Consider the following 26,079-nt stretch of genomic DNA (forward strand, 5'->3'; position numbering starts at 1 on the left):
ATAAAAGTTGCTGTCAAAGTGCCTAAAGACAAGCACCTCTGAAGAAAAGCAACTTTGTGTCCCTTGAAACAATTCACAAGGTCCTTTCTAGATGTTGTTGGATAGATCACAGCAGGGTCACTCCCAAAGTTCATTTTGTCAATGCTGTTCAGCGTATCCCTCATGTAGTTAGGCCAGGGTAATCTGTCTGACCTGGGTAACCCCAGTATCTCCTTCAGCGCTAATCTGTGGGAGATCAACTCAGGAGTGACCCAGATTATTTTCCAGAAAGTGAGGGATCTAAGTCCAAGTTGCTCAGAGACAGGTCTAATTCCTATGTCTAATCGAAGCAGGATGAGTGGGGTACTGGGAAGCTACTGACTTACTGCCTGATAATGCTTTTAAAATTTTACCAATATCTTTCACAGATTTGTGTCACCCATAGTTCAGCCCCATACATGATGGCACCAAAGGCTTGCACTTTATAGATCTCAACATGTGGGACTTATGGGCTTGTGGAATGAGTTCCTGTGCACTCTGGCCAATCCCCCCGATATTTGTGCTAATTTGAGTCTTGATTTAACAATACGGATCATCAGTCCATAAGTTCAGTGAGAGTTAGCCCTAAATATTCAAAGGTGGATACCTTCTCAAGGGGAATGCCATTCAGACATGGATTAGAGCATGTGGAATGCATGAACCATAAAATCATGAATTTCGACTTGGTGACATTATTTCTAGCCCTCTTGACTTGCAAAAAACGTTAAAACTATCAAGTATCCTTTGAATACCAATTGGAGATTTTGAGAGAACACATGCTTTATTTGAAGGGATCTTGGGGACATCATTGGTGTTTAGTAAATCCACTAGGCCATTGATGTATAGCAAAATAATGTTGGGGCCAACATACAGCCCTGTCTAACTCCCCTACGGACTGTGAATGGTTCAAAGAGATCCCTGTGTTTCCCATATCAGACATCAGCAAAACCCTCATGTAGCCTCCTGATCGTGTGACACAAATAGGAAGGGACCTCAATATCAGTTAGTACTGACCAAAGCTTGTTTATAGGTGCTAAGCCAAAAGCTGACTTGAGGTCAACAAATATTAGATAGAGATTAACGCCCTGCAGCGTAACCATTTTCCAATATAATAGTTGCAACCTAAAGATTCGATCCATAGTGGAGGTGCTTTGTTTAAAGCCTGCTTAGAAGGGGCTAAGAACATTATGAGCTTCTATCCATCCCTGAAGTCATACCAGTAGTACCCGGGCAAAGACTTTCTGCATCACATTGATCAGACTTATTGGTCTATAATTGCCTGGTATCAGAGGGGAACCCTTCTTGTGAACAGTTATAATTTCTGCTCCAACCCATGATTTAGGCATAGGCATTGCCTCCATTATGGCTTTAAAAATTACCCACAAATATGGGCCCCACTGCCGGTTCTTAAAGGAATAGTTCCCCAGGAATTTTATCAATCCCTGGTGCCTTGTTGGGGCTATTTTATGGATGGCACTAAGCACTTCTGACAGGGTTATCGCAGGATACTCCTCTGCTTCACACGGGGACAATTCCTTACATGAGTGGCCTGCACTAATACCCCTCTGTGCTTTATCTCCCTCTTGTGCAACATACAAGGCCTGAGTGCTCATCACAAGCTTTGACCACAATGTTTGGTTCAAAGCTAGCTCTGCCCTCACCACTCCCAGAAGTTACTATTTTTTCAAAAAGCTTTTAGCTAATTGATTATAGGGGCCTGAAGAGAGAATTCCATTTGGCCTGGTCCCAGGATTTTGTTTGGGGAAACAACCATTACAAGGCAGTCATTACAATGAACTACATTTACAACACAGTCACATCGCATACCATTACAACACAGCCATTACAACGCATGTCACTACAACGCATGCCATTACAATGCATGTCACTACAACACATGCCATTACAACGCATTATTAGGTAAGTAATGGGGAATAGTAATTTTTACCCCTACACTATCCAACACTTACCCTATTGTTGCACTCACTGGAGTGGGAAGAGTAATTTGTACCCCTACACTATCCAACACTTACCCTACTGTTGCCCTAAAAGTATTATGCGTTGTAATGGTGTGCATTGTAATGGAATGCGTTGTAAATGTAGTTTCTAAAAATGAGTTGTGATGGCATGCATTGTAAAATCATTTGTTGTAATGGATTTTGCGATGTAAAAACCATGTTGTAAAGGCATGCGTTGTAAATGTTTGCATTGTAACGTGTACTATTCTTTGTTTGCTGATGTGGTGCTAGCTCTATAGATATCTTGCTTGTGTTTGATCCAGGATCTTTCCTTCTAATAGAGCTTGTGTGGCTTCTTGACAATGTCGATTAAACCAAGAGCGGGTAGTCTGGCTTTGGCCTCTGATCCATAGTTTCCCACACAGTCAATCCAATAATTTGTCAGTGAGTGCAGCATGAATTTCAGCCACCCCTGTAAGCAAACAGGTTTCACCTTCACCTGTGGTAACTTTGCTCAGATCTATTAGGGTGTTTCCCACTGCCTCATAAAAGACAACAATGTCATCAGGGGATTGCTGCGTTGCTGACCAGCGCATCCTTTTCCCTACCACTTGTCAGTCTTCTGTTGTCCAACGGGGCACTAGCTGATGACCAAGCACTTATTTCAGGTAGAGCAAGGTTGAGAGTCAAGGCATTGTGATCGCTGTCCTGCCTAGTCAAGACAGCAAAATCTAAGACCAAAGGCCACAACCTTGTCTCCCCAAAAATGTAATCAATTAGAGACGAGGATCCTACCCGATTAAACATATACATCCACTGGGTATCTGATTTGGTCTGCCCATTGCAGGCCTTTACTGACTGGTTCAGGCTAAGAGCATTGATCTGGAGACCCAAACGGGACAATGTTTGATAGGGGGTATACTCAGCTCCGGGAAAGCCCACAGCCTTTCCTCCTTGCATACGGTGTCACCATAATGTGCAGCTAAAGGCTCGAATTGGCAGTTACAATCACCCCTTATAACCAAATAAGCACTTGCCACAATAGGGCACAAAAAGGTTGATAGTTGCGCCACAATCAGAGATTCATGACCAATACTCATAGGTCTCGAATAAACATTAACCAGGGCCACAACAACCTTGGAAGCAAAGGTAAGTATGACACACAAAATGTTGTTTGAAACAAGCTCAATTGCCTTGGCCTTACAGAGCAAGTGTGGAGCCACTCATATGGTTAGCCCGCCAGATGGCCTGCCCCTCTCCCTGGTAGTAGTATCCCTAGTGAAGGCCACAAAGCCCTGCTGCTGAGCTTCCTCTATACAACATATTTCCTGGAATAAACATGCATCATACTGGTCCATAAAAAAACCCCAGTCGCTAGAGTGCAATTTATTCTTTATGTCAGCAACATTCCAGGACACCACCTTGAGAGATTTTTGAACGTTCCGGGTTCCTGAAATTTTCATGGAGGGCTCTATCCTTTGGGATGACACCACGCTTTGAGGTGTTAATAGGGTATTCCCCCAACCTTGATAGAGGTTTACTGCTGCCAGGGTCACCTCCTCATTATTATTGACCCTGTCTTCCAAAGAGAGCTCCAGGGAGGGGGCCCAAGTTGCAAATGGCAGATCCCTTGGTGGATCTGGAATCTATTCTCTTTCTCTTCTCCACCAGGGTTCGAGGTGATGTGTACCTCATGCAATTCACCCTGCTCCCCAATGCCTCCCTTCCAGGACCTGAGAAAGTGGTGTGAATTATGGATTCCCAGTTCCAGTCCCACCCCCCTCAAATGTTCCCCCTCATAGGCCTTGGGCGACTCAGATTCAGCTTGGCCACAAAGTCAGTCTCCACCAGTGCCTTAAATCTCTTCTCTACTGGTATTGAAAAACAAAGATGCCTGGGCATCTGGTGGGCATATCTGCCCCACATATAGGCTAGGTTCTGAGTGACCAGGCCACTTTGATTTTGTTCACTATAGGGCAGTTTGTCGAAATAGCCAAGTGGTAAGAACATGATAGTTGTACCTGGTACCTGTACATAAATTCACCTGCCACAAGGTTATAGGCCAACTTCGAGTTCCTAAAGTTGATAACAACACAATCCCTGGGGTAGCTGGGGGATGTAGTCTCCCAACCCGGCAGTCGAGCAGTCAAGGAAAGCTGCAGCAGAAGTGAACAAGGCACCCATGCTGGGTGACGCTTCTGCCGGGTTATGGCACTCCAGAAACTGATGTGGCAGCTGGGGTATGTAGTTTCCCACCCCAGCAGTCGAGCAGTCAATGAAAGCAGCAGCAGCAGTGCACGAGGCACCAGCGCTGAGGGATGCCTCCGCTGAGTTTATGGCGCTCTGGAACATTATAGTTCGCAGGGAAGAGGGTTGGAAACTGTAAATAATGTGCATGTCATTCACAATAAAACGTATTGTTGGACTCTGCTAGACCTGGAATCTTTGCCGTGATTTACCCCTAACCTTTTGCCTACAGATCTCCTGTTTTACTGACTTTGTTTTTGCTGGTCTTAGGATTCTGCACACTTTGCCACGCCTAACCAGAGCTAAAATGCTTGTGGTTTTTCCCTAAAACATGGTAACATTGGCTTATAGCCAGTTTGCATACCTAATTTGCATGTAGGCTCCTAGTAAAGTTCACTACATGTGTCCAGGGCCTGTAAATTAGATGCTACTAGTGGACCTGAAGCACTAATAGTACCACCCACTTAAGTAGCCCTTTAAACATGTCTCAGGCCTGCTATTCAGAGCCTGTATGTGCATTTTTTGACCTGCCATGTCGACCTAGCCAAATAAACCTTTTGCCAGACCAGAACCTTTCTTTTTAATATATATGAATCATTGGAGTCCTGGACCCATGCAAGTGGGCTTAAGGTGTTTGGCAGCCTTTGTGGATCTAGCAGAAGTGACACATCTTCTCTGCTGCACAGCAAAATCCTGAGCAGAACCGATACATTTCCGTTGCTGTGTGGATTGGACCCATCGTAAAGCGCAGGCCCTCGCAACTCTCGTTGATGGCAGACTCTACATTTCAGCCTCGCAGCTCTTCGAAACCAATGCTTCGCCCGACTGCGTGCCTCATCCCAGGCATCGAACTTTGCATCGCAAGCCCCATAGATGGGATCCACAACAGGACCAAGCACCGCAGTCTTGCTACATCTCAGAACCAATGCATTGCCTTGGCTGCTCAACGCATCTTCAACACGGGGCCACGCAACGCTCTTTAACCTGGATTTTAAGGTACTTTGTTCAGCATACCTAACTAGGTCCCTGTAGCCGGCCCGCGCTCCATCGTTGTCAGTCTAAACTTTTGACTTTGTCCCAGTCCGATGTGACCAGATATCAACAGTTGGCACTGTGAGCTTTTTGCCACTATTTTGACCTAAAGTTTTAAATTGAATATCTGTGGTTCTACCAATTGGATTTTTGTTGTTTTGATCGTGTTATCTTTAATAAATTATGCTCTATTTGCCTAACATGGTGTGTGATTCTTTTTTGTGTGATGTTTTCACTTTTTTATTGTTTGAAGTGTTGCACAAATACATAACACATTGCATGTAAGCTAAGCCTGACTGCTCTGTGGCAAGCTACCAGAGTGTTAAGCACAGTTTAATTTGGGGTTTGCTGGTGCCTTACCTTGACTAGAATTGTGGTTGCTGCTTGACCAGGGTCACACCCCAGTCAATCAGTAACCTAATTCTTAACTGACTCAGAATAAATTAACCTATGAAGTGGCCTATGTGTCTTTTGAGGTCACTACTAACAAGGGTTCGAAAAAGATCTTCCAGTAGGTTTGTAACCTGAGTGTCCATTTTGTTAGCTAGCACAATCAATGACTTCAACATTTTTTGTTGCTAAATCCTGATGAATGGTGGCTTCAGTTTCTTCTGGCTAATGTATTTATAACAGGGTGAGGAAATGTTGCAGAAGTTCCAGCCTTACCACTGAAGTTTTCATTAATAGATTGAAATAACTTGACTAACACAAAGACAGCAAACAATCTTGAGGAAGTCAATCTTGCATTTTAAGCCACTGCATAGGATACTCATAAAATGTTTCTGTCGTATGGAAACTGGGGGATTCCCTCCATGAATTCCATGTTGGACAGTACGTCATGAAAGGTCATATCATAGTTTATTGATTACAATACCTGTAAGAAATTTAGATGTTAGTTGAGAGTGATGAAAGCCCCACTCAAGTACTAATCATACTTCCTTGTCCGGTTGAACCACAAAAGTCACAAATAAACCTGTGCTTAACCCTATGGTAGCCTGACACAAAAGCAGCCAGGCTTATCATAGAGGCAAAGTGTAAAGTATCTAAGCAGCACACAAATAATATTAAAGTGAAAACACAATACAAGAACAATCTAAAACCAATTTAGGGAATATTTTAATAAATAAAATGACACCAAAATGACAATCCAATAAAGAGAAATGGAGATGTGAGTTTTTTAAGTTTGAAGTAAAAATAGCACAAAAAGCACAAAGCATCAACCACCATTATCTGATCATGCTAAAGAGGGTCAACATCAAAAGTTGAGGCCCACCCGGATGGAGCGTAGGTCAGATACAGGGACCATGTTAGTCTTTGTGTAAAGTATATCGGAAGAGAGGCCATGGCAGTCTGATGGAGCCCCAGTCCCTGTTCAGAATTTCACATTGCCGTTGTTAATGCAAAGAGCTGTTTGCTGATCGTAGCTTCGCATTGGCAGAAACTTGGGGCGGTCGTTGTTGAAGTGAAGAGCTCCATGTGGGCAAAGTCTGGGCATGTAACCAGGAAGGTCTTGTTGGTAGTGGGAATCAAATTATGCATTTGCCTCTGTAAAGTCCATCCACATTCCCAATGAGACTGGGGATATTATATGTCAATGCGAAAAACTCTGCACAGGATGTTCTGCGTGATGAATCCAACCTGTGATTTGTTGACATCGGCTGTGGTTTCAGCTGCATCCCTGGTTCTTTTGGGGAAAGTTCAAATAAAGTTTAGTCCAGTTTTGCTGTTTTTGGACAGGAGTACACTCTAACACCAGCCAAGGGGCCAGGATCTAAGGGGCACCTCTTGGAGGATAGGACTCCAACAGATAGCAGCAGCAGGGCCAGGCAAGTTTCAGATGGACTAGGTCAGCAGGAAAACCAGAAATGTTGCAGAAGTTGGCCTCTGGAAGCATGTTATTTCCCTGTAGCTGACAAAGGAGGTCAGTCAAATGAGCCTTGAAGCCACTTCTGGGACCTGGGTTCAAGGCAAGCAGATACAGTCTTCCTTCAGGCTTCAAACAGCAGGGCAGTCCTTTAGTCTGAGCCTCTATATATCCAGAGGTTTTCTGATTTAAGGTTCTGAGGTGCCCCTTTCATACCCAGTGGCAGTCTGTAGGTAACCCTAAAAAGATTCTGGTCATTGCTTTCCCTTCCCCGGGTTTTGTTCTAGTCTATCTGGTGAAACCAAAGGCAGGCTGCATTTGCCCAGGGCATTTTAAGCCTCTCCAGAAGTAAGGAAGGGGCTGGGTACAGCCCTAAGGCCTATCTGCTCTGGAGAGGAACATCCAGGACCTTCTTGCCCACTGTCACACCACAGAAGAGCCATTAACAGTCTTGTGAACCTGGAAACTGGCAGAAAGGCACGTTTGGATTAAGCTGAAAAATGCCAACTTTGGAGAAGTCAAACGTCAGGTATGAGAGGAGAAGTGGCTGTTTGAAAATAGTAATGTAAAATTCAAATTTACTATTCAAGAAGATTTTAAATTGAAAATACAATGAGTGGAAGGAATTTTTCTCTAGCTCGTCCCATACTGAATTTATCACCTATTGAATGTTATAAGGCAAACTAGAGTTAGTCTATGAAAGGCTGGCCGTGTCACAGTGAAAAAGGACTTTGGGTGTTATCACTGCCATGGCATAAAAATCTTAAGTACGCATGTTCTACTTTCAAAATACCATGCACCCAGCGATATCAGCAGTTCGGACCTATCAAAGGAGTGATCTATACATATTAAAAAGGAATGTTTAGGCCTGGCAACATGTTTGTTTTGTTTATTAGAGGGGTGTGCTGTTCCTGTCTGGGCATAAGGGGACAGGGAGGTCTTTCTTTGTGATGCCCTCACACACCCCGGAGGATGTCATGCTTCATCATAGGGCTTTTGCTCCTCGTCGGGCCGGCGCTGCATTGCCTGACAGGCTCCCGTAAACGTGGCTCTTTATCAGAGATCTTTTTGAAGAAGCCGTTGGGTGCGTGCCGGTGTGAGGGCTGGGTAGTGCACAGGGAAGTGAAATAAAATAGGTCGGAGCAGTCCTACTTGTGTAAAGTTTAATAGTTTAGGTAGCTCAAGCCTGTTTAAAAATGGTGAGGGTGTCCTTGTGTGAATATAATGTTCCTAAAGGGCTACCAAGGTGACATTGGTCAACATGTTTCGTACCTCGATTGCCCCTAATGGGTCAGGTGGCACTTTTTCAGGACCGGAATAACTAAATGTGAATGGTACACTACAGTCTGGTATTATGATTATTTGGCTAATTACCAGATGTGGTAGGGAGTACCCTAGTAGACTTGTACTGGGGAATACTGTAGACTTATTGGAGAAGGGGAGAAGAGGAGAGAGGGAGGAAAAGGGACAACATAGGATAATAAAAAACAAAAACAAGGAGTGTGGCAAGGCTCTCAAGCGACAATACAAACAGTGTACTTGACTGAAAATGGCGAATACAGTTAATTGCACTTATGCGACAAATGGTTAGCCAATGATATTGGTCATTAGGCTAGCAGTGGTTGATTTAATTATCAAATATGTGAGTGAGCTGCGTAATACTGTTGAAAATCAGTCCATGCCGTAGCCAAATTGCTGTTAGGTCAAAAGCCTTGGTGCTGCAGGCTTAACCCAGTTGATAAAAGAAAGGCCCCTGGGGGGTGGGTGGGGGCGGCAGCACCTCTGTTGAGGGCGATCGTGCTCAGATTCCTGGAAAATATTTATTCCTTATTATATGCCTTGAGAGACCGGAAAAGAGATAGAGGTGCATTGGTATTAAAGCAGAATAAAAGGTGTAGCTGGTGAACGCGCTCGAAATGGGTAAGCGCCAGGTGCCAGTGTGAAGCGGCTGAGTGTGTCGATGGTCGCTTGGCACAAAGGTGGTTAGAATTCAGTCATCGTTTACGGAGAAGTGACAGATGGATCAAAGTCATAGCAGTAATGCACGAAAGATAGGTGTTGCAACGGTCTATAGTGCCTGGAACTAAGCATGCAATAAGGGCCGGAAACCGTCTGTAATGCCTGCAATTGGGAAATAAAAGTAGCAGTAACACACTCACCCCTAGATAGGAAGCCTAAGGCTGATGGGGAAGGCGGAGCATGTCGTTGCTCATGGAGAAGTGTAGGTAGCCGACTTGTGTTCGTCCTACCCTTAGCTCAGGGCCTTGTAGTAGTTGCTTCCGGGTACCTGCTTTTTAGAGCAGTGTTTGTAGCGTGCGTCCGCTGGTGGGTAAATACCGCAGCCATCTCGGGAGTGTTTGAATAAACTTTATTAAGGACAACCAGATCGAATGGTTTTTTTTTGTCATGCTAGCATGTTAGTTCGTGCTAGATGCCAAGGGTGAAGCTCGACAAATTACGGTGGTGGGTGTAAGGTGCTATATAAGAAATAGCAAATCGCTAACTGTGTCGATACTGCCTGCTGTGGCAGGAAATTGAGAGCTAGTTGCAAGAGTAAAGCAAGGCAATTTTATGATGGTGGGTGTTAGGCGCTAATTTGCAGGTTTGCTCTAAAAGGGTAGGTGTGACGTGTGTCTGCGGCAATGAGAGTACGGGTGTGGTTCCTCTAGTAAACCAAGGTGTATGGGTGCCAAGGAGCCGTTACAAGGATGCTGTTAATGGTCTTACACCACTGCATATCTGGCTATCAGGATGGGAAAGAAACAAGAGGGGTCAGTACGGAAAGGGAAGTGGATGTTATGATACCTAGTGGTTCAGTTCGGCTCATGGGATGTCATCATTGAGTCCCCTGGTGTGTTCTCCCAGTTTAAAAACCCAACATTATTCTTTCCTAAATAAAGCTTCCTTTGTAATGTTTGGAAAGGCTTGAAGGACGGTCCATTGTAAGTCATTCGGATTGTGATTGTGTCCGACATAGTGTGCACACATCCTTGTGTTAGTCTTTTTACAACGAAAGTTACTCCTGTGTTCAGTGATTCTAGTTTTCACAGGATGGGTAGTCATCCCTATGGTAGATGCAGTTACATGTGTTGCAGTTGGTGTGCTTGTTTTGGGTCCATGTCCAATTACTGGTTAGTGGAATAGTCTTGGTAGCTCGTGTCAGAGGGCAGACTACACATTATCCACATGTGTAGCGTCCTGTCACAGGTGGAAGACTTCATAGCGTGTTGGGGGTAGTTGTCGTCATCTTTTTAGGTCTGGTATTAATGAGTAGATCTTTGATGTTGGAAGTGCGTTGGAACGCAAACCTTGGTTTTCTCAAGCAAAGTTCTCCCATCTGAAGTATTCTCCAATGTTTGTTGATGACCCTTTTTAACATGTTTGAATCAGATGTGTAAGTAGTAACACATGTAATGAGGTCAGTTTCAGGTTTGGTGTGTGTTTCCAAAAGGGTTAACCTGTGGGTGTTGCAGGCTCATTTTTTAGCATTGGTTATGGTGCGTGGTGGGTATTGTCTCCTGGCTAGATGTGTACTTAACATGTTTGTTTTTCCAGATCAAAATGCCAGTTAGCCCTACAGGCTATTTTAGGGAGTTACTTTAGTAGGTGACCCAACCAATGTTTCAGCCCACTAGTAGCATTTAATTTACAGGCCCTTGGTACAGATAGGGACTTTTAAGTAAATTAAATGTGCCAATCAGGTGGAGGCCAACTTTACCATGTGGAAAGGAAAGAGCACACACACAATTTACTACTGCTTGGCAGGGGAAAGTGCAACGAGCCCTAATGCCAACAACATCAGGTTAAGTTACAGAAGACAAACATCTGCAGTGATCCTGCAGAAATGGCAAATTTCCACCATTACCATTATAAAACCTCAGAGCTGTCCATGCCTGCATTTCGATAAACCTGTCTACATACTCAGTGTAGAGAGAGAAAAATTTAATAGACATTGTATTCATATTTTCTAAATTAATAAATATGTTCACGGATTTTTAGTAATCCACGACTTTAGTATTTTCATGGTTCTCAGTTTCTTGTATTGCAAGTCCCCCCAAATCCCAAACCCCTCCATCTCCTGAAGAATAACTCAAACAATAGACCTGTGAATTTAGAATATCTCTATTTGGATTAATTCATTCTGCTCTTCCTGAATGACAGTACGGTGCCGCTGACATTTTCTCCAAGAAATGAAATCTCCAGCCCTCCAGATCATCCCAAAAATGTACTGAAATTGTTGAACAATTGCATCAGATCTTAATGAAGCTCAGATCAGTAGAAAGAAAATGAAAGCTGGTCAGATTATAATCTTCCTATCTCTCAGGCAACACTGAGGGACCTATTACGATGTCCCAGAAACGGGACTGACCGACTTCTGGGCAGCTGTCCCGACTGCCTGATTAGGATGCGACTCAACACTGTTCCGCCGAATTACGCCATTTCCCTATGGGAGCATGTGTTTCCCTATCGAACCAGGGATTAACATGGGGGCACCACAGGTGCTCGCTCGGCCACCAGCCAGAGGCCTCTAAGGAAAGGTGTCCTAATAGGGGCCCCATATATGCAGTCCGACAGGCTTTACATGTTGGAAAGCCCAGCATGGAAAGCATGCCGGAGACTCAGTATCGTAATCCCAAGGGCAGAAAAGCTGCCCTTTGGGACCATGGGCTGGCCTCCGACTAGCCGACAGGCTCCCTGAGCCCGTCAGAAGCCAGCCGGAAAGACCAGCCAGTTTCAGTTCCGACTGGCTGATTCATAATCAGCCGGTCAGAATTGAAACCGATGATTTCAACTTTGCTAAATGATCAGACCTCAAAGACAACAAGTTAATACCACAGACCTGTACAGCTTAAGTTAAAATAAATGAAGTAGAAAAAGGCTGCATTCATCTAAGGAAAACAGGATTTCATACAGGATGTACCAACCTGAAAGACCCTCACCTGCTCTGGAGGTACCAAAAGAAATACTTTCATTCAAAACGCTTTATTCTTCGAGTCATTTAGAGAGAAACCACTTTATATATTGTTGGCTAAAGAGGGAGCGTTGAATATCGGGTGGCACAACCCAAACCAACTCAGCATCTCATTGCAGCCTCAATAGAGTTAACTTGTACAACAGAGTAGCTAGCTCACTTTTTACAGGGAAGGAGCTGTTTGATACTCTGTTCACACTGAGGCAGTTCAAGGCACCAAAAAACGATCATGTTCCAACCTTTCAGTTCAGACAAAACAAGCATATCTACATTGGTGGGATTCCACAGAGATACTTCCAATTCAGAAAACAACAGTAAGAGTGTGCCTACCAATAGGCACTAAATGTTACCTTTGAGTCAATGGGAAAGATCGTTGATAAGTTAGCCTTGGTCAGTATGCAATTTTGGATTAAGATGATGCCTTCTTTTTCCTGCCCAAGCCGGATTTCGGAAGGGGATTGAGACCATAGAATATAACATTTGTTTAAAGAATAATGATGAAATATTTCTTTGTGAAGATGCACCATTTATATCTTGCCATGTTATGCTTTAAGTGCTGCTTTTGATGCAGTGAACAAATCTAGACTTTTTTGCTGTCCTGCAGGAAATGGGACTGAACCCAGGATTGGTGATGAAATTTCTCCACACAAACAACTTCCAAAAAGTTGGAAATGGTGTCTTCTGTAAATGCAGTGCAATGCAGTCTGATAGAGCTGTGTTGTCACACCAACTATTTACATTTTTTAATAAAGATATATGTAGCAAAAATAAATTATTGCTGTAAAAAAGGTTCATTACTTGTGACTGTTTTTATATTTAAGATTACATTGTTAATGCTAATGAGTTCATTACACTAATTGACAAAATATTTTTTTCTTTTTAAAACTCATTTGTTTCAGAATGTTTTGATATGCTTTTCTGGAATTTTTTAGGTGGGCAGTGCCAGAAGATATTTGTGTTATAACAAATGATCAAGACATTGTTGAGAAATATGTTTTTGTAATGTATTTTGTCAATTCCTCAAGGAAGCCTGTTATCTATGATTTGTATCAGTCTGTCAGTCAGTCATAAAAATGCCAAGTGCATACATACAGATTAATAAAGATTACACGTAAAAAAAGTTCCTTGATTTCATTTAAAAAGAATAATATCTGATCGATACATATAACTTAATACTAAAATGCAACCATCTAAAATCTGTGCCAATTAAAGTGTACCATTTGATTAGTGGGGTAAAACATCATTCACCACTGGGGACCTAACCTTCAGAACTATAAAGATCACGCAATGTCTCCTCTTCATGAATACTGGAATAGGTTTCATCACTGACAGAGCCTGAAGAAGTTCATGCTTGGCTGATGGAAGGGATAACAGATTTAATTTTTGAGTCTTCCTTCTGATTCCCCACATGTGGCCCAAAAACTTTGCAATTGCACAAAAAAATAGGGGTCTTACATCAGATTTCAAAATGCTTAAAGCTACGCCATGTTTACTGGTTTGCAGCCATTTACAGATAGGAATAAGCCAGTTTCTTCTAGGGCTACAGTATGCTTGGCAACCAAAAAAGACGTGGCCTATAGAGTTAATCGGAGCAGGGCAACTGGGATAGCCCTTGTTCCGGACTGCATCACATGACCATAAGTTTGTAAATTAATTCAGGGGGAGTGAACCATGTTTAAATTGGATGTAAAGTTTTCTATCTGCCAGAAGCTGAATAAGGTCGAGGTAGCCTTCTAAGGAATGCAAACGTTTAAAATCTAAAAATTCCTCCGTTAATCTGCCCAGTTTACTGGGCCTAATTTAATTCTCGGCTACCCAGTCCCAGTACATGGAATTCAATTACTTTTTTGTGGGTAATTCTAGGCAAATTGTGCTACCCACCTATACCCCGATACTGTCAAGTAGGTTTTTGATGGTCCTAATCCAACCTATCTTCTTGAGTGTATTCAGGGTGCAAACTCCATCGAGAGCTGAGGCATATGAAGACAATTCTGGGGTCGAAATCAACCTCGACCAGAAGAGAAGCGGACGGAGTTTTGCTAAATCGTTTACAGATTTGATACCCATGTCCAGTTTGAGAGGGAGAAGTGGTGTGCTTGATTGAAGTGATACTAAGTTCTTAAGGAATTTATGATCTGTCACTGTAAGATCAACCACTTTCTCAAAGGCCCACAGCTCAGCCTTGTAGAGGGCACAGCTTACAGCCTTGCTTTTGTAGATCTCTAGGGCTGTTAGTGTGCGAGCAAGTGTTCCTTCCTGAGTGCCACAACTATCTGCTTAAACTTTAGGTTGTCCTAGGTTAGATGTTGCTTCTAGGACATACCTTCTGCCAGTTTAATGGCTAAATATTCAAAATTACTCACACTCTCTAGGGCAATGTTATTTAGGGTAAGACATCCTTTGAATGATTTACGCCGGTTTAGCATTATGAGTATTGTTTTAGTAGTATTTATTTTTAGGCCTCTTTCATCACAAACAGCCTTAAATTGATTTAATAAAGTTTGGAGCCCCCTAGATGCTTTGGAGACAGGGAGTGTATCATCAGCAAAAAGAAGTTTTGCAATCTCCTCATTACCTTAAGATGTGGCATCCACTGGGGTGCTGGCTAGAAGTTAACAACTTGGTTCATATGTAGGGAAAATAGCATAGGGGCCAAAAAACAACCTTGACTGCCCCCCTGTTGATATTAATGGGATCAGTGACTTGGCCCTGGTCACCCCACCGCACCCTGGCATGGTTGTCCTCATGGAGGCAAACATTTGCCCCTGAAAATGGCAACATTTCCAGGGGCATCCCCATTTCCTTCAATGCCAGCCAGAGCTTATTTCGGGGCACAAGGTTGAATGCTGACTTCAAGTATATAAAAGCTTACATATAAGCTCACCTTACCCAATACCACCACCTTCCAGTAAAGGAGGATGAATCTAAAAACTTGATTGATTGTTCCTGTTCTCTGTCGGAATCCAGCTTGTAGGCAGACAGTATGTCATTCTCAGCCATTCAATCTTGGATCCTCACCAAAAGGGTACAGCAAAATACTTTCTGGATACAGTCTATAAGGCTGATGGGCCTATAGTTGATCTGATTATTCCTTTCGCCTTATGATTTATATGTTTTGGGACTAAAGTAGAATTCCTCTAGACAGGCTCCAAGGACCAATTAGGTCTCAGGTCACATTACGGAAAAATGGAATTATACTGTCCTGGACTCACTGCTGTTGGGGAGGTTGTCAGAACTATTAGTTTCATCAAACAGCAGGTAAGGAATAGAAGGGCTGAAGAGTGCTCGCCTATCACAGAGATTGTGTCTTTCCAGAGAACAAGTAAAGGCTCAGTTTCTAAATTATGTGGCAGCTGCAGACACACTCATTAAACCTCCATAATTTGTTTTAGAACTGCTTAATAGCTTAATATTGTTCCGAAATTTTCAAGGAGAAACAAAGCTTTTAGATGGCTCAAAACCATGCATTTTGCCAATGCATAATTGTTGGAATTATCCCAAAAACTTAAACCAATGGCATATCTCCATTATAAAAAATAAAACACAAAACAGTACTGTACATTTATGTCAACTTCACAGGTCAAAATTAATTTTATCAGGTAATTTTGTCAGACAGTTCTCCAGTATACAAGTATATCAAGTGTCCATCGGCCAAGGACTTTCTTCTGTATCTGATTTTGCTTATTGAACAGATAGTCACTGAGCATCCTGTCCTGTCCTAACATTTGTGATGGTTTATTACATTTCAATGTATTTGGTACATATAAGTAATGCAATTGCCGTTGATTTTTGCAGCATGAAAACTGTTTTGATGTCTTGGATACCAATATGGCTGCATGAAAATGTTCCTAAGCCAGAGAACAGTGCTGCAATCAAATCAATACAGGTACTTTGTGCTACATGGATGAGGTCACGTACTAAGTGATACATAGGGTGTAATTCACTGATCTTAGCAGCTCACATTTTTCCAATAGTAAGTGAAGATAAATACGTGTGGGATTTATTGTGAAGCCTCATAAAGCTCTAAACACAGAGCAGACTTCATGAAAGAAATGATATATCCCAATGCATTACAGGAGAGCAAATTCTAGATTCTTAATGCCGTCTTGTGAAGATGGCGGATTGGAGGGATACCACTGACAGAGCTTCTTCCTGTGTCTAACATTACAATGTTTTCTTCAAAGCACATGGCATAGATTCAAAACATTTTGGATCATATTGTAACCTTCTGCAGAAGTGCAAAGGTACAAAAGGAACATTGGAAACACAATTGCATTGTCTGTAGTGCACACACTGAATCAGTCACTCTACAAGTTGGTGCATGAGCTGCAGAAAGCACACATTAGAAACACACAGCAGCAACACCCATAATTCCAGGGCACTAATGTCTGCAGCTCATGTATTATCCTACATAGGTATGGAGTTAGTCTATGCATAGTAGACACCATGATTAACAGACTTTGAAGTCAATACTCTAATAAGACTAGTAGCACCCATGTGTCTAACAGTAGCCAACAAAGGCAAATTAACAAACCCACTGTTTCACTCTGATTGGTGTCCCTCCTAATGAGCTAAGAATGCTGGAAAACAACAGGCCATATCAGCATTGGAAGCATTTTGATTGGCTGAGCCAGTTTCAGCATTTCATATTGCACTATCTGCAGTTGTTGGACATGCAATTGTAGTGTAGTTCCTATATTCCCAATAGACTCTGCGCATTGGAATAATATATCCTATAGATATGACGTAGGACTTGTGTCTACTAGGTCTCTATCAAATATATTAAACTTAATTGTGAGTGCCAGCTAGCTCAGAAACTTTCTCGAATGTTCAAGAAGGGATTAGTTTCTGACAACCGCATAAACATGACAACTTTGTTTCCCCAAGATAAAACTGGTCTTCAGAGTCGTGGAAACAATAGATAGATATTTCACTGAGCCAATCGTGCATGCTTCGTTTCACCGGAGGTGCAGAGAAATAGAGAGACGGGCGTTTTAAATAAAAGTATTTATTGAACAATCTTCTTTCTCATGCAGAAGAAGTTAACAGCTACAATCGTAATACTGGTATAATGTGTACAGCAAGAAGAGTATTATAAAATAATACTGTAAAAGCATGGTATGGTTTCTAAGCCATAAAATACATACATTAATTAATAAAGACTAAAAGTACTCAACTGGTGCTTCTAAAATACGCCTACCCCGATGTACCTAATCTAAGTCTAGTACGAGGGAAGAAGACAGTGTGGTGTAGCAAAAGTTTAGTATTCTTTTTGCCAAGAATCTATCCACGATTTCTCTTAGGGTCTAATCGGCTCCGTACCTTCGTTTAGAATGAAGGAGGTCTGTTATCTCCCTGTCTCAGGACTCAATTTCCCAACACCCTGCGTCTGCTGGAGGGTCGGCTTCCTTCGGCACTTGCTGCAGCAGGATGCGACGGGCAAGAGTCTCAGTTCTTTGAAAACTCCATGAGTTCTTGGACAAATCAATATTCAAGCAAGGGGAAGTCCTTAACTGCTGAAGCCGAGTTTTCCAAGATATCGTTGTGGATTTTCGGAACTAGTGGAAGTAGCCATGCCGTATTTGGACTGCATGAGCTATGTCTAAATATGGTTATGATTTCTATACCTATATAAGGACATGGTGATTTCTACCTATATAAGGGCATGAATCGGGAAAATTACACTAGGCTCCTAAAATGCTATACAACACCCATTCCACTTTATTATGTTTGACATTACTAAATTGTAAGCACTATAACATATCTAAAGCATGTGTTTACACCCCACCCAAAAAATACACAAAATGCATTTGAAAATGGTTGGACACATAAAAGGAGCATTTTTACAGTACGCATTTAAAAGCAATGATTTCATTGTAAGCATATAATATGATATTGGCAATGCTAACCGAATGAATCACAAAATTACATTTATGAAATGGCTCTTAGTTACAGAAGAAAAGTCGAGATCAACCCATAGCAGAGTATATAAACTGAATTGGTTTGCTGATAAGGTCAATATTGTTTCTAGGAAGTATTCAAAGAATTCTTGTTCTCTAAGAATAGTTCTACTTTAAGCAGATTGCTTTGTGCCAAAAAGAAGAAAAAAAAATCTGGAAAAAGTCAAATTCAAATCGAATAAAATTAGAGTTCCAAAGCTAGAAGTGTTTGTTTCGAAAAGTGAAGGTCGAATCAGAGTTCATAGAACGCTGTGTGCTAATTAAAAAAATTATTCTCGGTGTCAGGAGAAAACATTAAATCTTCTAGGCTGGCAAAGAAGTTGTCTACCACAGTAGGTGAAAATTGAACCATTTCATCAAGTAGATCAATAGTACACGGATGAGAAGCATCGCCGTCAGCGTCAGTCGCATTAGCAATCTTCGCAGTAGATGGTACCTGTGTGCCTGTTGGTCCACGTATCTCACCCTCAGCTGGAATTGCCGGTGAGACCTCAATGAATGCCGTCATCAGGATTGGTAGCCGTTGGGGCCAACACAATGCATGAGCCGTTACCGAACCAAGCAAAGCATCAACATCCGTTGGCAGTGCTGATGGCAGTGTCAGACAGATATCCACTACGCATTCCTCTCCACAATGCAGGCATCGTAGAACAGGTAAGATGCAATCTTGCCAGATTGTTCTGAATGATAAGTACCATGTAGTATTCAGATCTCTCAAACGAGCCAAGCCAAGAATCTGTGTTATGCGTTCACGATACTGCATTGCCAGAAGAGTGTTCTCCTTGGTAATCTGGGTATCGCTGGTGACTGGACTTACCATATCGAAGCAGAAGGAATAAGAATAGTATCCCTGCTACAAGTCCCAAAATGAGAGGCAGGCCGCCGAACACAGAGTGCACGAAGTTTGGAAAAATGCCTAGGACTGCTTCAAAGAGTGCTAACAGTCCAGAAAAAATCGTACAATACCACTGGTATCAGACATGTTTAAGATACGACCTAATGCGCAGTTTGTTGATAACAGGGCATGTATCTCTGCAGAGGACCTTGCAACTTGCAGATCATACGTCTCTTTGGACGAGATCAGTGGCACAGTTTTTTGTAAAAGAATGGATTTCATTCTGCTTAAAGTATCAATTCGTATAGAAGAGATGTTCAGTGAAGGCCATAACGGCGACTCCCCGTCTGTCTTAGTTTTAGGAAACAATACTTGCATACAACAAGTGAACCTGGCTGATACACTAACGAGATAGGCTATTCCTGGCATCATTCCACAACAGCTGTGATCATTCAACATTATGTAGCTCCCATTGGAAAACTGCCTAAAAATTGGATCTATCACCGCTGCCGGGGAACCCTGCAGGTGGCATGATAAGTTGTTTGAAGAACCATCGCAGGCTCCATGCAAATTAATGCCCTGACATAGAAGTGTACTGCTCAATGTGGTTTTGCAATTTTTACCACTAAGAAATACCTCCTTTTCTCCACTCCAACATTTATGTGTGTACGGTAAATCCTAGGTCGACTTTATGTACTCTTTACCCAACCTTTCATACAGGCCTGCTGGTATGTGTTTTAAGCAATACTGAAACTGAAAAATCGTAACTGGTATCGTGATGGTGCCATGTATTATCCATTCAACGTCTGGTTTCTCAGAAACGGTTAATGGTAATCTCTCCAGTTTTTCTATGCTCAGCACCGTATAGTTTGCTCCCCTCTGTGCCAAAGAGATTTGTTTATCTGTCAGGTTAAATCCAGTAAACAGTGACGTGGTGTTGATCAGACGCCAAGGCACATAGCATGAACGAATGTCCAGCCTAGCAGCATTATAGAACGCAATTGAGACTGTCCATGTTGTAACATGAGCAAGTCCTGTTCCATTATGTCTATGGCAGAGGATACAATGCTGTCCAAAGAATACATTCTGGATGACAGAGTTGTTAAACCATTGTCAACTACAGAGCTTTCTCTAAATTAATACGATCAATTTCTCGTATTTGTTCTGCAGTTTCCATTTGTGTGACTTTCCATGCTTCATTCTAAGCAGAGTAAATACCGGTGTATATGAAACGTTTATGACATAGTTTACGAGGTCCTTGTAAGAAGTCTTTCGAGTCTTCTTTAAAAATTAAAGTGTGCTTTTTAAATGAAAGATTTTCCGCCTGGCTTGAAGGTGGTCACATGCATTTTTTCCTGAGATGTTTTACAAAATGTAGCCCCCGGGGTAAACAGCACCCGAACAAAACAGTGAACTTTTGGAAAAAATGCATGTCACCACCTTCAAGCCAGGCGGAAAATCTTTCATTTAAAAAGCACACTTTAATTTTTAAAGAAGACTCGAAAGTACTTCATGATAATTGCAATGTCATAGTAGTGCCAAATAATGTTATGTAATCATGATTCATCATTGTGCACAGAAAAATATTCCAGTGTTTAAGTTCGTTTAGATTTATGGTGCACTATGGGAATGTGAGTAATCAGTTGGGAATGGGCGAGGTTTAGTATTCCACAGGTGATAATTAGAGTTGCACTAAGTGGGGAATTCAAGGAGGGAGGAGTGAAAGCCACGCTTTTAAACCGAGAGGATGCAAGAGAGATTATTATTTTGTTCTGAGCTGGAGTGAGCACGCTGTTTTAACAACAGCAGGTAAGCCAGGAAATGTTTAAAAAGGGTTTTATAACGGGAACCAGTGAAAATGTTATATTTAAAGATGCACAGTTAATGATTAAGAGAGCAAACAGTTGGTTCCATAAACACAGGGAGAGCAACTCATGAAGGCAGCAATGTGTTAACTCGGGTTTATGTTAGAATGAATTCTCGTGTGTAACTTGTTTGAAGCTTATTTTTAACACAATTACATAATGTTAACCTTGATAATAATTATTGAAGTACATGATATTGTGGTTTTAAACGGGTGGATGGAATCTTAATGGACTTATTTTGTACTTTCAGTTACCCCTGACGAAAGGCCCCAAGAGGCTTGAAATGCATTGGGTTTAAATAAACTGCTTTTTAAATGGATTTTGGCATCAGTACGTGTTTTTGTCAAGAGGTTCGGATGGCCCAACATTAACATGAGAACATTTTGGAAAATTGCGTTTCCTGGTTTGAGGTTGGAAAGAAGGATGAATGTGGAAAAGATTGAGGATTAAAAGCAAAAGCACTAAGAAAAAACAGTGAAGAATTAAATATATTGCGGCAAATGCAATCAAAGAATGCAGTGCTGCGAGGTGGAACAAAAAGGTGTCCCACAGATATGATAATCAGTTCTGTCCCATGCTATACCACCAGGTAGAGGAACAACTGGGATGTTCACTGATGACAGATTTCTTTGTTCACGATGAGATGATTTGTGAGGCTTCAGGAGCAAGTTGATGTTCTTACTTGCTGTGTCCATTTTACTATATTCTAACTCTATCAGCTTTCCCAAACTTAAAACGAGAATGAGCCATAGTAGGAGAAAAAGTACACCTAATACAATCCAAAATTCAACCCATGATGAAACCAGATATGTATTTGCAAGTTGGTGAAAAAGTTCAATTATTTGTTCCTTGAAGGTTTTATTTGCTGGCGTCGTTTCGGGCTCACTGGGATCCTCAGAAAATGTATCAAAGTTGATGAAATAGCCAGAGGCAGTTCTGTCAATTGTTGGTATTGCATCTGGATTATTTGAAATCGCTGGAGCTGCTTGTTCCTTTGACATATTGGTATAGTCAGATGCTACATCATTGTAGACAGGAGTGTCTTGACGAACTGTTATTTGGGTTTCAAGAGGCACAAGTTCCATGGCTTTGTTGCATAGTTCTTCTTTTCTCACTGCAGATTCTTCAAAGGTGATGAGTCTTTCAGTTTGAACCTCTTGAATAGTGGCAAGATTTGGTCTTCTGCTACATCTTTGGAGTCCAGTGGGCCTACTACTTATTATCAGCCACATGATGTGGTTTTACCAGTTCAATTGATACAGACCGGTTCTCCTTTCTTCCAGAAATGGGAGGCAGTAACACTGTTCTTGATCCGTGGACTGCTAGTACAGGTACTGGTTTTCTGTAAGAAGGCCCAAATTCCTTCTTATCAGCTATTTTTTCTCTGACTTGATCCCCAATCTTTGGAATCCAGGCAGATCTTGCTGGGACAGGTGGTTTTTCTTCAGGGGTCATTGGCTTCTGTAATGTGTTGCTTATACTTCTTCTTGTTTCATTTAAGTCCTGCAAAACAGCCAAAAGGTCTTTGATAACAAAGGGTTTTTGTTCTACCACTGAAGTATGACGATCGAGATCTTCGACTATCACTCTAGTACCAAAAAGGGTTTCATATGGAGTGATTCCACGCAGAGAATTTCTTGGCAGATTGTTAAGACTACGTTGGACACTTATTAGTTGTTTGACCCACCTGTCACCCGAGCCTAATCCCTAGCTGTTATAGATTGCTTCATGTCCCGGTTTTTTCTTTCCACTACAGAATTTCCCTCAGGATGGAATGGACTTGAGTACCGCAATGCAACGCCCAGATTGGCCATGGCCTCCTTGTAAGCTCGAGAGCTAAACGCAGGACCCTGATCAGAATGTAGCCTGCCGATTGCGTATGTGCCGATAAAGACTCGCAAATCTTTTATAACGGTTCTGCTGTCAGCCAAGCTCTGAGGCCACGTCCAAATGAATCTTGTCCTAATAGTTGTGAGACCGCTTTTGTCCATAGGGACGTCTGAGCGTGGATAGTCTAATGCTATCTAACAGTGGTGTCTGTACTGGGCTGGCTACACTGTAGTCAGGAATCTGGTGGCGCTCTAAGCTGTGATCTCTGTGGCAGACATCACAATTAATTCCGAATTCGGAAATGTGGGCACTCAACCCTGGCCACCAGTACATCTCCTTTAATTCTAGTAGAGATTTTGAGATCCCTTGATGTATCAGACCCTCTCCCATATGTACATCTTGAATCAAAGCACCGCTCCGATTCCTGTTGGGAATTACCCTATCCCCCACTCCAGGGATTCGAGCAAAAGGAACGGAGTTGGCATCAATTATGTACGTATATTCGAGTGGATAGTTTAGAGGTAACGCTGCACCGCTGCCTTTGCTTGTGGCATTGACAGCTAGCATTGTTTCACCATCTATTTTTGTTTTTGAACGAGTGATTGCAGCTACGGAAGCCGTTTGCACAGCTGAACTACTTGCTCCCAAAGCAATTTATGCTTGATTGTGCCACCTTTTGCATCTTTGAAATCGTTTTGCACCCAGTTCTGCAAATATTCATTGTAAGACTGGACGCAGTACTATGAATCGCACACTATGAGTGTGGAGAATTCGCGATCGGTATTTTCCAGCGCCATCTTGAAAGCCTGTAGTTCAGCTCGCTGAGCTGTACAGTCTCCGAGAGATTGAGGTTTGGTGACCATAGGTCTGAATTTACCATTGTGCCAGCAACCTTTAACAATCGCGCACGCTGCACTATAAGCTTGTTTACCCCTAATTGCCGGCTGTGCTGATCGGTCTGTATAGATTATACATCCGTAATGTACTAGAGGCAGAATCTCAGTGGGCAGAGGACATTCTTGTTTGTATTGGAGAAATTCTTGAGTTTTCAAGTAGGGGTCAAAAACGTATTCAACGTCTGTTGCAGCAAGGGAATTAACCCATTGTATCCATCTCGGATGTAAAGCTTTTGCATTTGGAATGCTCGCTTTTGTCACTGCCTCTAAGGCAGGTACAGGAGTAACGACCTTCATGCATTTTCCCTGCGCGAGGGCTCTCTCTTTTGCTGCTGCAGTTTGAACCGCTGTCAGAATTTTTTTTGTTGAAGTGAATTTCATTTCAGCTTGTGTGTACAAGTGTGATTTGTAAGCTATTGGTACGTTTTCACCTTCGTTAAAGGTTAGGTATGTGAATCAACAAAAACACAACGGTAGGGTGGGACCTAGGGGATATTTAAAGACCTGGCTCTGGATACAGTCCCCAAATACCGAACAACTACCAAAAGTACCAGAGGGTCTAGAAAAGAGAAGAGTTCAAAGGTGACAGACACCAGCCCAACGGTACAAAGCCCTTAAACTGACTAAACGGAAGCGTGGTGTGCAGAAAACATCTCAAGTGGATGAGGAAAAAACCCATCAGTCACCACTCGGATCCGCCCTTCATCATTTGGGATTTGTCCGGACCATCCGTGTGAGTATGTTTTATCACAGTCAAAAGGAGACCAGGTGGTTGAGAAGTCTTCTTAGCTGTGCCAACAACAGTATGGTCTACCACTCGATAACAACTAATGAGTGGAAAAAATACAATGTGACTGGGGTGTGCAGTGCGAATAAATGTGAATGAAAAACAATAAACAGTGTGTGATACAATTGGATAAGAGAGCACAGAACTAACTTTATTCAATGAATGCTCACTGGACCAAGATTAAAATTGTTTTGTCAAAGACAGTCAGGTTAAGTAGACTGTCTGAGGTAGAACCAGGTCGACATGTTTCAGCAATTCAGGACTCCTTTGTCCTTGCTTTCATCAGGACCATATAAACAAAACCAATGCTACTGCACAATAGTGAAAAAATGAAGAAGTGACAACAAAGAAAGGGTGTAGGATAAACAAGTGCAAAATGTCACCTGAAGTTTCCAAAGTACGATTACAGCTAGTGTTGTTCACTGTGGATTCAGAAAGAAAAAGGAGGATTGAGTGTCAGCTAAGGCTATCTACTCCATTCAAACTCATTTTAAAACTCTTGTAGTAATTAAGTCCATTATATATAGACCTACAACTTTGTCAGAATTTACTGGTGCTGACATACGCTCTCTTAACAGTAGAGAATCAGTTATATTATATTTGGAAATATACCTTACATTCCAAACACATGAAAAAACAACAAATCTTACCATAGTCTGTAAGATAGGACGACCTCACCCCACCTGGCAGTGGCTCAGGAGAAGAGTGAAGCACCGCTCTAAAAACATGTAAAGGTCACAACATGTTTTACATAGTGTGCAAGAACCTCCATACAATTACCTTCTCTCTAATTGACTAAAGAAAAGCGAACCTATCAAACGAGTGATTAGCCCAATTATTTTAGTTCGAGACTGTTAGTTAAAAGTCATGGGTAGTAATGAAACCACTGACGTGCCGTTTGTCAGGGAGCATAGTGAATCAGAGGGCTAACTGTTGCTAATCTATATTATCCTCGATGCAGTGGAGGAGCCCACTCTTACCTGTCCGTCGGTACTCCGTAGCCGGCGTCTGAACCGACTGGGGAGGTACTGAACGGCAGGACAGAGCTTTGTTTTCTAGCGCCGTCTGATAGGCGGAAAAGCACGTGGTGTCTACGGCTTGGCGATCCTATAGGTCTATTATGAGCTGGCCATACAACCGTGCTTGTCATTGGTGTTGCTCAGGTTACAAAGGTTGCTTACGCGTATGTCGTTGTTATTGCCGGAAACGCGGAAGTGTGAACAAAATCCACATATAAACGAAGTTGGTAACCAAAATCTACATGTAAAGTGTGTGTATGCTTGTAGTGTAGCCCTCATCCTTAATGTTGAGTCTCAATACTCAGAGGCACCGCAGCCTTCCAAATGGGCACTAGATGTAGTAGGGCAAAGTCCCCACGTGGTATCCAGAGTTTGGCGGTCCCATAGGTCAGTTACGAGCTCGCTACGATACCGCGTTATTCATTGGTGTTGTTGGAGATGCTAGGGTTACATTTGCATATGACATCGATGGTGCCGGGGTTGCAGAGCTGTAAACAGAGACTACGCGCAAAAAGTATATGTCTGCGCGTAGCGGAGCCTTCATAGTTGACACTCGGCAATATTTCAGGGGCATCGCCACCTATCTACAGCAGCATTGAGGGTATTAAAAAAGTACTCATAGACTCTTGGTATGTGTGCGCTGTAAGCAAGAGAGATGTCATGGTGGCATAGTGTTGAGGTGTATATAACAGACACTCGATCCAAGTAGATGATAATCAGATCTGACCATCATATCAGGAAATGGATATGTCACAATATCATTGTCAGGGCTGAGTGCAGACAACCCTCAACGGCT

At 42.3% G+C, this 26,079-nt stretch overlaps 1 protein-coding gene across 1 annotated transcript in view; it reads left to right on the forward strand.

Annotated features, from left to right (window-relative positions):
• LOC147747364 (interleukin-12 receptor subunit beta-2-like) overlaps positions 1–26,079 on the forward strand; it is a 710,479-nt gene that overhangs the window by 636,084 nt on the left and 48,316 nt on the right. The window contains exon 15 of the mRNA XM_086936242.1: positions 15,887–15,977. Coding sequence (XP_086792368.1) covers positions 15,887–15,977 — 91 coding nt within the window. The remainder of the gene's footprint in view (positions 1–15,886; positions 15,978–26,079) is intronic.

Source organism: Lissotriton vulgaris, chromosome 1_1 (genome assembly GCF_964263255.1).
Source record: "Lissotriton vulgaris chromosome 1_1, aLisVul1.2, whole genome shotgun sequence".
NCBI classification, from domain to species: Eukaryota; Metazoa; Chordata; class Amphibia; order Caudata; family Salamandridae; genus Lissotriton; species Lissotriton vulgaris.